This window comes from Gymnoscopelus braueri (genome assembly GCF_963280865.1).
Source record: "Gymnoscopelus braueri genome assembly, chromosome: 3".
NCBI lineage: Eukaryota > Metazoa > Chordata > Actinopteri > Myctophiformes > Myctophidae > Gymnoscopelus > Gymnoscopelus braueri.
In genome coordinates this window covers 46523533-46536057 of record NC_137612.1, presented here as the reverse complement: position 1 = coordinate 46536057, position 12525 = coordinate 46523533, and the positions used below count along the sequence as shown (strand labels likewise).

The 12525-nt window shown below is 41.7% G+C and overlaps 1 protein-coding gene across 1 annotated transcript in view; it reads right to left on the bottom strand.

Annotated features, from left to right (window-relative positions):
- Positions 1–12525, bottom strand: part of col7a1 (collagen, type VII, alpha 1) — a 136685-nt gene that overhangs the window by 105113 nt on the left and 19047 nt on the right. The window contains exons 9-13 of the mRNA XM_080424385.1: positions 12343–12462; positions 10157–10312; positions 9527–9646; positions 9144–9293; positions 234–350 (exon numbers count right to left, since the gene is read on the bottom strand). Coding sequence (XP_080280511.1) covers positions 234–350; positions 9144–9293; positions 9527–9646; positions 10157–10312; positions 12343–12462 — 663 coding nt within the window. The remainder of the gene's footprint in view (positions 1–233; positions 351–9143; positions 9294–9526; positions 9647–10156; positions 10313–12342; positions 12463–12525) is intronic.

Genomic DNA, 12525 nt, shown 5'->3' with positions numbered 1-12525 from the left:
TGGAATTTAAATTTGTTTATGAATAATTGTGAGAAAAAAAACTCAATTGAAAATCTTTGGGTCCGCGACCCACAAATGGGTCCCGACCCACTATTTGGGAACCACTGCCTTAACCTAACCTCAAAACCACGCCCACCTGGGCGAAACTCCGTAACACCTGGGAAACAGAGAGTCCAGGGAGGGGTGTGGTGTCAAAGTTATATGCATGTGAATGTAAGCGTGAACATCCGAACCTTCTCCCTGCTTCCATTCCAGCCGGTACCCTCTGGAGGCCTGGATGAGTTTCCAGGTGAGGCGGATGGTGGAAGGACCCGTGGTGGCGGCCCTGAGGATCTGCTGCTCCTGTCGCTCTGGTGGAAAGCAACCAACAAGTCTTCATTCATAGAGACATCATACTTTCTGTTTACGTCATCTGATTCATGCATACATTAAACTGTGAGAACGTTCATATAGATCACATGTGATGACATTGTAATAACAAACAGCAATGAAGAGATTTAAACAGCATCAAACTCTAAAGGTCCTTACACACCGGGGGCGATTTTTTCATGCGATTAATACGTCATCAGTTTCGCGGAGTGAAAAAGCGTCTTTTATTTATTCGGACCGAGTCAAAATTTTGCGTATATTCGCATAATCGCCGGTGTGTAATGACCTTAACGCTCCCTTTTCATAAAACACATACATTAGTTGCACTAGATTTCCGTCCCTGTGTAGCACAGAAGATACAGTATGTGTGGAAGGACTTCAAAGAATATGAACCAGATTCCCAATGGTAAAGGAGAAAGTTCAAAAGATGGAGAACACTGCAATTGCGGAAGACCCTGAAATGGGCAAATGAGATGGATATTGTTTTGTTATTTAGTTTTGTTTTAACCCCTGTCTCCCCGCAGTTGACCTGGGGAGGGTCTAGATGAGAATATGTTTGGCTCAGGGCACCCCTGTAAACAACTTTTTCATCCATGGCACCCCTGAATTACATTGTTACTTTACAGCACCTTACATGTATGTCATATTACGGTACGTAAATATGTAAATCTTTTCCCCTAAGATGCAGTAGCCTAAGTCACGAGGAAAACTTCAGAGAGTGTCCGTTTCCATTATAGGACAGATTGAAAATAACTTTCTACTTGACGTTTAACCCCAGCATCCCCATTCTGAGGGGAAACATTCGGCAAAAATATTTTTGGCGAAGAGATTTGGGGTAGACTGAAAAAGAACGCACCAAGTACAGTGCAACTCAGGTCCGTTATACAAAGTCAAATATGATCAAAGTATTCCGCGGCACCCCTGGACCTGCATCATGGCACCCTAGGGTGCCACGGCACCCACTTTGAGAAACCCTGGTCTAGAGACAACCACATGTCTCCTCTGATACACATACTGGTGGAAAAAGTACTACATGTTTTTACTTAAGTAAAAGTATCAATACTGCAATGTAGAAATACTCTGTTAATTTTTTTTTAATTAAAATTAAAAATGCACTTGAGTAAAAGTACAAAAGTATTGGTATCAAAATGTACTTAAAGTACCAAAAGTAGAAAGTACTCATTATGCAGAATATCCCGTTTCAGTTTTTAAATGTATAAAATGTATACAAATCATTTGAAAATAGCAGATCTGCTATTTTCAAATGGCCGAAATGTATATAGGGCTGAAGTGGTTAATGTATGTTTTGTAATAATAATCAAAATCTACAAAGTAACTAGTAACTAAAGTTTTCAAATAATTGTAGTGGAGTAAAAGTACAATATTTGCCTCTGAGATGTAGTGGAGTAGAAGTAAAAGTACTGAAAATTGGAAATACTCCAGTAAAGTAAAAGTACCTCAAAATGTTAATTAAGTACAGTACTTGAGTAAATGTACTAAGTTACTTTCCACATATAATCACCAGATGCTTCCTACCACCTGGCTGACAGTGAGTCAGTTTTACCAGGAGAGAGTAACTCGTCCAAAGGAACTCGCTAACCCTCCCAGTTCCGATCCCTGTTGAACAGCAGTCACTAGTGCGTGCAACGGCAAAGAATAAAGCCGGCCAAAATCTAACTACCAATTACTTCCCACAACTTCCCACTTGTGAACACAGCCAATTGTGTTTGTTGGAGCACTCTGCCTAGCCGCAGGCACCATAGAGGAATTGAACCCCAGTCTCCACAGTGGTGGGCAATCACTTTACCACTGGACGTCCAAATAAGATATATAATTGTCAAATAAATGCTGAAATGTGTCAGATGTCAACATAAACCAATAAGAGAAAGGTGGTTGTGCAACAACATAAATGTTCTTGATGTGATCAAATGACAAGCTGAGAAGACATGTTGTTGGGGTACTTGTCATTGCACATTTGCATGTATGAGAAATTGATCCTCTGCATCCTCTGAGAAGTGGGTGCCATTAATACAGCACCCAGTGCTGAAGTCCAGAGGTTTATTGGTTCATATCCATAAGACATTTACTTTAAAACTTTTAGAATAGGTCTGCAATTGAAGTTCATTTAACAATTATCAATATTCAATAAAGAAAGATGTTGGACACACACAAGACACCACTTGTCTCCAATGTACAGAGGTAGCTCAGTGGTATTGTCCTGGTAAGAAAACAAGCTCATAACACACGTCACCATGCAAAGCTTGTAGATAAGCTATTTACGAGCAACACAGTCATGCGCAAATCTCAAAATAAGGCTTGAGTGGTTAAAGATTTAGCTACTGTAGCACAGTTGTTTTCAGGACCTTTGTGGCACAGAATAATAGTCAGTCATGCCAATACAAAGGTTCTTGCTTCAAATCCAAGGATAGTGTTTGTCTAGTTTGGACCCTGAAAATATGTTGTGCCAGGGACCCCCAGAAGCAAAGATTTGTGTTAAAGATGTTCAAAGATTTTTGAAAAATAGCAGATCTACAAGCACATAGCGCGGCACGAAGTGACACGCTATGAGCTTGTATATCTGCTATTTTTGAATAGCCAAAGTATGAAAGGTTAAAGCGGTTAAAATGATTGCTGGGGACCCCCTGGAACCCCCCCCAAGGACCCCTGGGGGTCCCTGGACCCCACTTTGAGAACCACTGCAGCAGAAAGACTTGTACCTCTCACTGCAGAGGTTGTGAGTTCAAGACCAGGAAGTCTTTGCTGACTTGAAAGAACTTGAGATTCCCAATGAGTTCAAAAGATGGTGAACAACACATCGATAGTGGGTGGATGGTGTGTAACGAGATCACGCCACTGGTGAAAGAACATTTTCAAAAGATGGTGAACACAAAGGAATGCCTTTATATACAGCAGTGCCTTTTTTATAAAAGCCCTTTACAATGTATTTCACATTCACCCATTCACACACCTACGGCGAAGGAAGCCATGCAAGGCACCGACATGCTCATCGGGTGCAGTTGGGGGTTAACCCATTCAAACTGGGAACGCATCTGTGTAACCACTTATTAAACCATTATTTTATACTTTGGCTATTCAAAAATAGCAGATATAAGCGGTGCCGCGCTATGAGCTTGTAGATCTGCTATTTTCGAAAAATCGTGAACATTTGTGCAAATCTTTGAATATATACATATTTTTAAAGCAAACATTTTTAACTCAAATCTTTTTTTACTTGTTACTTGTTGCTATAATATCAGTGGTTCTTAAACGTCAAGGACCCCCAAAATGATATATATTTAGTAGGCCCCCCCCCCCCCCCCCCATCTCAAAATATTTTTGTTTCAGGGACCCCCACCAGAAGCAAAGATTTGAGTTACAAATGTTCGCTTTAAAAAATAACATTCAAAGATTTGCAAAAACGTTCATGATTTGAAAAAAATAGCAGATCTACAAGCTCATAGCGCGGCAATCGGTGCCGCGCTATGAGCTTGTAGATCTGCTATTCTTTTTTTTTGTAATTAAAGTATTTATTCACTTTTCAACAAATAAACATGACATAACATAACAGACAAAGACCAACAACACAACAGTACACAAAACAACAACAACAACAACATAAAATAAATAAAACATAACTAAAGCAGGCAGAATAGCCAAATAAATCATAAAATGACACAGATGCGTTGAAATCCCAAGTTCAGAGGGAGCATCATCCTCTCACTGAAGTTGCCTCAAACCATCCTGCGTTTGGGTCCAATTTATTTCCCAGGACGTGTGTTAATTTGGAGAGGCTTCCTCAGATGTCTCCAGCCAAGCTCTTTGTTCACATTAAAGAGAACGAGAGGAATAGACGCATTCACGAAGGTTACAAAGCTCTCCATCGGAGAGTTCACTTTCAGGATGAGATGGAGCTCAAATCCTCCATGGATGATGTCAGAAGTGTTCCTGGAAGTGCTGATCCCATCAGTGAGTCCAAATTGGAAGGAGCAGATGACCCTGGAGGGGATGTCCAGCCTTTGGTGGTGGACTCATTTCTCAGTTCACCTCCTCTCATCATCTCCTTCAGAAAAGAAAGATACGTGAGGACAGAAAGATACGTGAGGATGAAGGTGGTGAGAAGGTCACTTTGACAAGGTGGCTGCTGAAATCTAACGCTGCTGGCCTCTATGTTGATGGAATCCGCAAGGACGACAAACAGCCATGGCATAGTAGTGTCATTGTGGAGAGGCTTTCCAATACTACGCTCAGGACAGCCTCTGGAAAGATGTATAATTTGGTGGGCAAGATGATCATGCCGTTGGACTCTGACTTGCCACGGTGGTTTTTAAAGAAATTCACCAGTGGATTCCCTGAGGACTGGAGAATATCATATGATAGGTCAAGAGAGACGAGCAGCAAAGTCAGACGTGGCAAGTCATTGTCTGAAGAAGCCGTCACCAACCAGTCTGTGAAACAGCCAAATGTTCGCCGCACAGACAAAGACATGAACATGACAACTGTCTCTCGCCCACAAGTCGAGGCAGAGGTGACTGTTTCCCGGTCCAACCGTGAAGAGAAAAACAGGACTGAACAACACAACTAAACAGAAAACTGAACTAACCAGAATGACACAGGAGGTGGACATATATAGGGACGGGTCAGACCACTGTTAATACAAAAGGGGGAAAAGACAAAGACTACCATGGACACACACTCTAAGAACCCCTGCCCCACCCCATAGTGCAGAGGGACTGTGGTGCAGTCCAATTTCTCCAGATTAGCTGTAGATCTGGAGCAGCTGATCCCCATTGCTTTGGCCAGCCCATCATGTCCATATATGTCAGTCAGCAACCTCCCACAGCACTGGTAACTCAAAGAAAACTCAGTCTAATCAAATGCAAATAAACTCATAGAAAAACAAACAATAAATTATGTCATTTCAACTTGTTAATAATGTCCAACTTAAAATAAACACACTAAATATATAAACCAAAAGGAAGAGTTACCATACATTATAGTCTATGTGTGGCTGCTGAGTCAGCCATCACAAGGACACTTCTACAAGCAGCCAGGAGGAGCAGAAAAAAAGACATAGATTCCCAATCTAACAGAATCAGAAACATATTCCAAAGACTTTAAAAGGTCTGTCACATGTGTCAACAGGAATTTAAATGAGCTAGTATAATTACCAAACGATTCATTCGAAATAATAAGTACCATTAAAACGGCATGCAACGTAGAAATGCTGGATTCTGCCATTTCCTTTGACAAAACAACAGCAAGTCATCTTCAGCTGTAAATGTGATCCTTGAGGCCTTTTATGCTGACAAGCTTCTCTTCCAGCAGCATGAATCACTGTTGTCAGACATCTCAACACACCCAGGAACAACATCAGACATTACAAAGAGCTGTTACAGTTAAGTAACTGTAGCGGTTTATGCAGAAACAAACAGGAGAGAGAAAAGCCTAAGTCAGGTTTAAGTGAGTGTGGTCTGTGTATTGTATACATCCTACATCTCTGGCAGGATACAGAGCATACAGAGCTTTTCCTCTCCTCCACATCAGATGACTCTCGTCATGGCCCGGCGGCTGACTCAGCCTCAGAACACAAACTCAAGCAACATGCAGGTCACCACTGAGTGGCGTTAGTCACAGAGGAGACAGATGCCGTGTGTGTATAATGAGGGTGTAGGTGTGCTCGCGATGTTCCTACAGCGGAACTAAACAGTAACATGTGTCGACTTTTCAGAGGAGACGGAACACAACAACAAAGACGTTTCTTGGCCTCCCATGTCTATCTCAAATTTCCATTCCCACTCTTGCTTCTTCCTGCAGCATGGTTTGCAGGCCATGGCAGAAACAAGGAACACACAGGAAAGAATGCTTTTTCTAGAAGCATTCTTTCTATATTCATCACAAGGCTTAGGGTCTATTTTGGGCAAAAGTACTCAAATTCTTTACTTAAGTAAAAGTACCAATACTGCAATATAGAAATACTCTGTTACAAGTAAAAGTCCAGAATTCAAAATTTACTTGAGAAGTATTGGCATCAAAATGTACTTAAAGTACCAAAAGTAAAAGTACTAAAATATTTGAAAATAGCAGTTCTACAGCCCTTTACAATGTAGATCTTGTAGATCGGCTAGGTATAAAATAGGGCTGAAGTGGTTAATATATGTTTCATAATGTAATAATTTATATCTGCAAAGTAACTAGTGACTAAAGTTTTCAAATAATTGTAGTGGAGTAAAAGTACAATATTTGCCTCGGAGATGTAGTGGAGTAGAAGTAATGAAAATTGGAAATACTCCAGTAAAGTACCAAAAGTAAAAGTACTAAAATATTTGAAAATAGCAGTTCTACAAGCTCACAACGCGTCGACGCGTTGTGAGCTTGTAGATCGGCTAGGTGTAAAATAGGGCTGAAGTGGTTAATATATGTTTCATAATGTAATAATTTATATCTGCAAAGTAACTAGTGACTAAAGTTTTCAAATAATTGTAGTGGAGTAAAAGTACAATATTTGCCTCGGAGATGTAGTGGAGTAGAAGTAATGAAAATTGGAAATACTCCAGTAAAGTAAAAAATAATCACACCCAGTGTGAAGTGGGCGGTGTGGTCACAGTGGTCATCACAGTGATGGAAGAAGTGATGGAAGAAGTGATGGAAGAAGTGATGGAAGAAGTGATGGAAGAAACCATAACTTTAAAAAAACAAATTTATGTTTTTTTTTAAAGTTATGGTCCTATTTATAGGGCTATGCACATGTGTCATGTTTCCCTAGCCAATCACAGTCCTGAATAGACTGTGATTGGCCAATCACGGTGCAGGGTTAGGGGGGTACATTTGTGGCCAATCACAGCGCAGGATTTGGTGTGCAAATATCCAAACCTCACATATAGGGGCGGTTTCACCGCCCAAAAATACCTCAAAATTGTACTTAAGTACAGTACTTGAGTAAATTTACTTAGTTACTTTACACCACTGATGGTTGGCAGGCCGTGGCAGAAACAAAGACACAAGGAAAGAATGATTTTTCTAGAAGCATTCTTTCTATATTCATCACGAGACTTGGGGTCTATTTTTGGGGCGGGCGGATTTGTGTGAGGCACGGAGTGAATGGGGGAATTGATCACTTCCAGAGAAGTGGCGTTCTTCTCCGTCTGTATGTTGGGAACTCGTTGTGTGTGCCGGTGTGGGAGGCGAGGTGCCATGGGGCGGGGGGTATTGTTTCCAAATCAGCAGTGGAATGCAATTGTGGGGTCAACGAGGACTTTGCACCGCGATTTGCACCGTCAAACTACTTGGACCAGGTCTATCAGCGTTTAGCACGGTCAAAATCATCCAATTTATATGTTATGTTTGTCTGTTTCACTTTGCTATGAACCCTAAAGCTGGAAAATATATTACAGCTGCCGTTGTTTTAAACATTGTAACCCACACATGACAATGGCTAAATGCTTGAAGCCAACAAAACTGTTTTACATCATGAAGGCTTAACGGGATATTTCACTTTCAAACGTGTTTGGGGTCATTTTAAAGTCTATTTTTGAGAGCACCCCAGACAGTTTTTAAGTTCCTTGATTCAGTATTTAGATATTTGATATTAATTCTATCAGACACGCCCCCTTCCTATACAAACCCATTGTAACTTCACATTCCATTTTAATCATGTTGAAAACACCCGTTCTTCGTTCTGGTGACTGATATTGGCCTTCTAATACATGAGGGGACTGTGTTTTTTCAATTAATCTAACATGAGGACACCGTGTTTTTTCAATTTCCCAAAGAATTTCTGGAAAATGAAAGAAACAAAAAATAAAATACAATAAATGAGAAAAACATGGTCCCCTCACGTATTAGAAGGACAATATCAGTCACCAGAACCAAGAACGGGTGTTTTCAATTAATCTAACATGGTTTAAATGGAGTTTGACGTTACAGTTTGTATCAAATATCTAAATACTGAATCAAGCAAGTTAAGAACTGTCTGGGGTGCTCTCAAAAGCCAGAGTAGACATTAAAATGACCCCAAACATGTTGGGAAGTGAAATATCCCTTTAACATCCATTAAGAGTTCAGCGGACCATTCATCCAGTGTGCTTGAGGCTTGACTCCATTTTATAGACATGTCATCAGTGGTGGAAAAAGTACTCAAATGTTTTACTTAAGTAAAAGTATCAATACTGCAATGTAGAAGTACTCTGTTACAAGTAAAGGTCCAGAATTCAAAACTTACTTGAGTAAAAGTACAAAAGTATTGGCGTCAAAATGTACTTAAAGTACCAAAAGTTAAAGTACTAAAATGTTTGAAAATAGCAGAGCGATGCGACGCGTTCTGAGCTTGTAGATCGGCTATTTTCAAATAGCCTAGGTATAAAATAGGGCTAAAGTTTAGGGCTAAATGTCTTATAATGTAATAATTGATATCTGCAAAGTAACTAGTAACTAATGTTTACAAATAATTGTAGTGGAGTAAAAGTACAATATATGCCTCTGAAATGTAGTGGAGTAGAAGTAAAAGTACTGATAATTAGAAACACTCCAGTAAAGCAAAAGTACCTCAAAATTGTACTTAAGTACAGTACTTAAAGTAAATGTACTTAATTACTTTACACCACTGCATGTCATGGACAGGTCACATGGACACGTATATGCATGGACATAAAACATGACTGCTGCATAGACCTCCTAGTCTGCTCATGGTCCTCTTTGCGTCCGAGCGGACATAAAGCAGACCCTGAGCATACATCCACCTACTGTGGGCCCCCGCAGCAGTCATTTTGTCGACCTACCAATCTTGAACCTGGCAGTCGCCACAGGGCCCTCGACGTTGCCCTCGTAGAGAGGAATGATGGTGACGATGTACTCTGTGTCCACCTGGATGTTGGCCAGTGTGTGAGACTCACTGTTACCGTTCACCTCCACGGTGTCCACATCGCGACCTTTCAGCACCGAGAGGGTCAGAGGAGACAAGAAGACAGATGAATATGTTGTTGATGAAGATATTTTATAAAATATATAAACTATTTTATGGAATTATAAGATCATTATTTTAAATTCAAATAGCTTTATTGGCAAGAATGTAACAGTTGGGCATATTTAGGCAAATGAGAACATGATGATACATGCAACCAAAGTGAAAAAGGACGTTTTATGTGTATTGATGTCTCCTGACCTGTAAAGGGTCCGTAGACCAGGCGGTAGGATCTGGCTGAACGGACTCCCCTCCATCGCACACGCACACTGCCCTCTGACTCTGTCTCCACTGTCAGCTGCTGTACCGCCTCGAGACGCACTGACACACACACACACACACACACACACACACACACACACACACACACACACACACACACACACACACACACAAACAAAGCTTTCAAAAAAAGTATATGCATGCATTGCCGACCATGTCATCATGATACTAATCTCTCAAGACAGATTCTGAATTTTATTTTTAATTGTTTTGCCGATGGGTTCCCAGATTGTCATGATACTGACATACCTACGTACGTACATACATACACACGCACGCACGCACGCACGCACGCACGCACGCACGCACGCACGCACGCACGCACGCACGCACGCACGCACGCACGCACGCACGCACGCACGCACGCACGCACGCACGCACGCACGCAACGTTTACTTAAGAGCTGGAGAGACCTCTGTGACTGAACAAACGCTCTGTAGCAATGATTACTATCAGAATACAGTACTTTAACCTTTTTAACAAAAAAAGAAATACCCCAAAATATCACTTACCCTACCTTTAAGTAAGGTACCAGTAAGGTGTACTCACGTGTGCGTGCGTTGAGGGTGGAGGGGGATGGAGAGTTTCGGGGGGACAGGGGATAAAGGCTGACGACATACTCTGTGTCTGGCTGCAGCCTCTCCAAGGTGACAGATGTGGAATCTGCAGAGAGAGTCTGCTCCGATAGCTGGGCCGCAGGTTGACCTACTCTCCCCGCCGTCCAATCACGCCGCAGGAACAAGAGCAGCATACAAATAAGCATCAGAAACAGACAAGTTAACACAATGCTGATTCATGATGTCACCTATACAGCAGACAACATTCACAATTGTCCATATTTATTTACACAGCCATTTTGCTCTTACGGTACATCATACTTGGGGTATGGGCAACCCCACCCCATCTTACAGCTTGGCTCAACCAGGAGCATTGTGTCGCATTGCGTTACTGTACATTCTGTCTACTCCACAGGTCATGGATCATGCATATGTCGCCACAGCTTAATTTGTCCACACCGAGTGCAGCTAGTGGTTTTAATAAGTGTATTTTTAGGACACAATTTAGTTCACATAAAGAGCTTCACAAGTCCATACACTCACCCCTCATTTTTGTAAAAAAAATGATTTTTAATTTAGCTGATGAAAAATGTAAATAAAAGAACATTAATAAACAGTAGGCTATTGATGTCAGCAATATGCATTGCAGAGCTGTATTTCATGTACGCTACAACAGTGAAATTAAGAGTGTACAAATGGAACCAAATAGACCCGCAGCACCAACTGCTTGTAACTTTTTCAGGACATCTAGTCACCCTCATCATGACGTGATTGAATAGTCAACACCAGAAAAACAGCCATTATAATAATTGTAGCCCTACAGTGATACAATTTATCTCATTATTTGAATGCAATTGAAAGTGGACGCATGTGTTCGGCATCAGCATTCGGATCGAAAATATAATCTAGGTGATTGTGTAGCTTGAACACAGCCATTAGAGTGCAATGCAATGCAACGCTCCATTTTCGCCCCTGTCTGCAGTGTGTCCATGTGTCTCTGTTTGTGTAGGCAGGGCCTGTTTCTTAAAGTGCCAAATATGAACGCAACATCCAATTGAAATCACATGTTGAGGGGCCTCTATAGAGTGCACCTCCAGAAGCAGCTTAACTTCTGCCCCTAAGGGCGCCACAATCACGAAAGTTTACACTGTCTGTCATGCAAATTAAATTTCCCCCGAAAGCGTCCTTGTATCCTGACGGCTGCACCCCACGATTGAAACAGCCCTGGGGTAGGCAACCCAACCTGGTGGAGATCTGCGCTCCGAGGAGCACACTTTTATTAGTTATGTCAACTCCATAGACAAATGAAAAAAATAATAAAAAAAATCAAGGCACTGAATTTTTACATATAGAACACTTAAAGCTTAATTAAGTGCTTGAGCTTCATGAAGAAGGTATAGCATCCCATGTGTATGCGTGTGTGTGCTTGCATGTGTGCGTCTGTATCTGCCCGTGAGTTTGTTTGATTTATGACTGCGAAAGATGCGCACTTGCTAGCAATTACGAACACACCACTTATCACAGAATACACACGGACCCAATTAAAACAAACACACACACTTAGCCAGACTGAAAGACCTCCGTATGAGACTGGCACTCATGCCATGTCTTGTCCTGAAATGACACAGGACCTCCCGTTACTGTCTGCCATGCAGTGGGATAAGCTGTTGAGATCAATCCTCAGGGGACACTTTTCCTCGATGAATCATAGTATCAACCCCATGGCCCATGGAAGCATCAACATCTTTACACCATTATTCTCTAATCTCTACACAGTCAAAGCCTCAGTGTTAATTTATCCATTTATAACTCATAGATGGAGGGTCCATTTGGTTACATTTGTACTGCATACTCTCTGAATTAACACTGAGGGTGCCAAATCCTCTGACTCTGATATTCGGTCTACCAGGCAGCAGATAATGAGGGCCCAAGCTGAGGGCGGTTAGCATTTGATTTCTGAGGTAATACTTTGGGCAGTAAATCTTCCCACTCGCAGCCTGAGGGGCGCGTAAGCTGCAACAGAAGCTCATCTTTCCCCTCCTCAATAAATTTTAGACACGTTTCCAACTTGCATCAACCATAGATAGGCTAGTGCCCTTTTGCACTATCTCTCTACGCTGGCAGACAGACAGACAGACAGAACAGGAACAGGGAGAGAGGCGGACAAGTGTGCCTGACCTCGTGGTCCATAGGTAAGTCTGTAGCCCTGGAAGGGAGATGACGGTCGCTCCCAGGCCACGGAGAGAGAGAAGAAGTCTGACTGCACCAGTCGCAGACTGGACACCCCTGGCAAGGATTCTGACAAGAGGATTGTGAAGGCAGATGATGATGGTGAAGACAGATAGGGAGAGAGAGGGATTG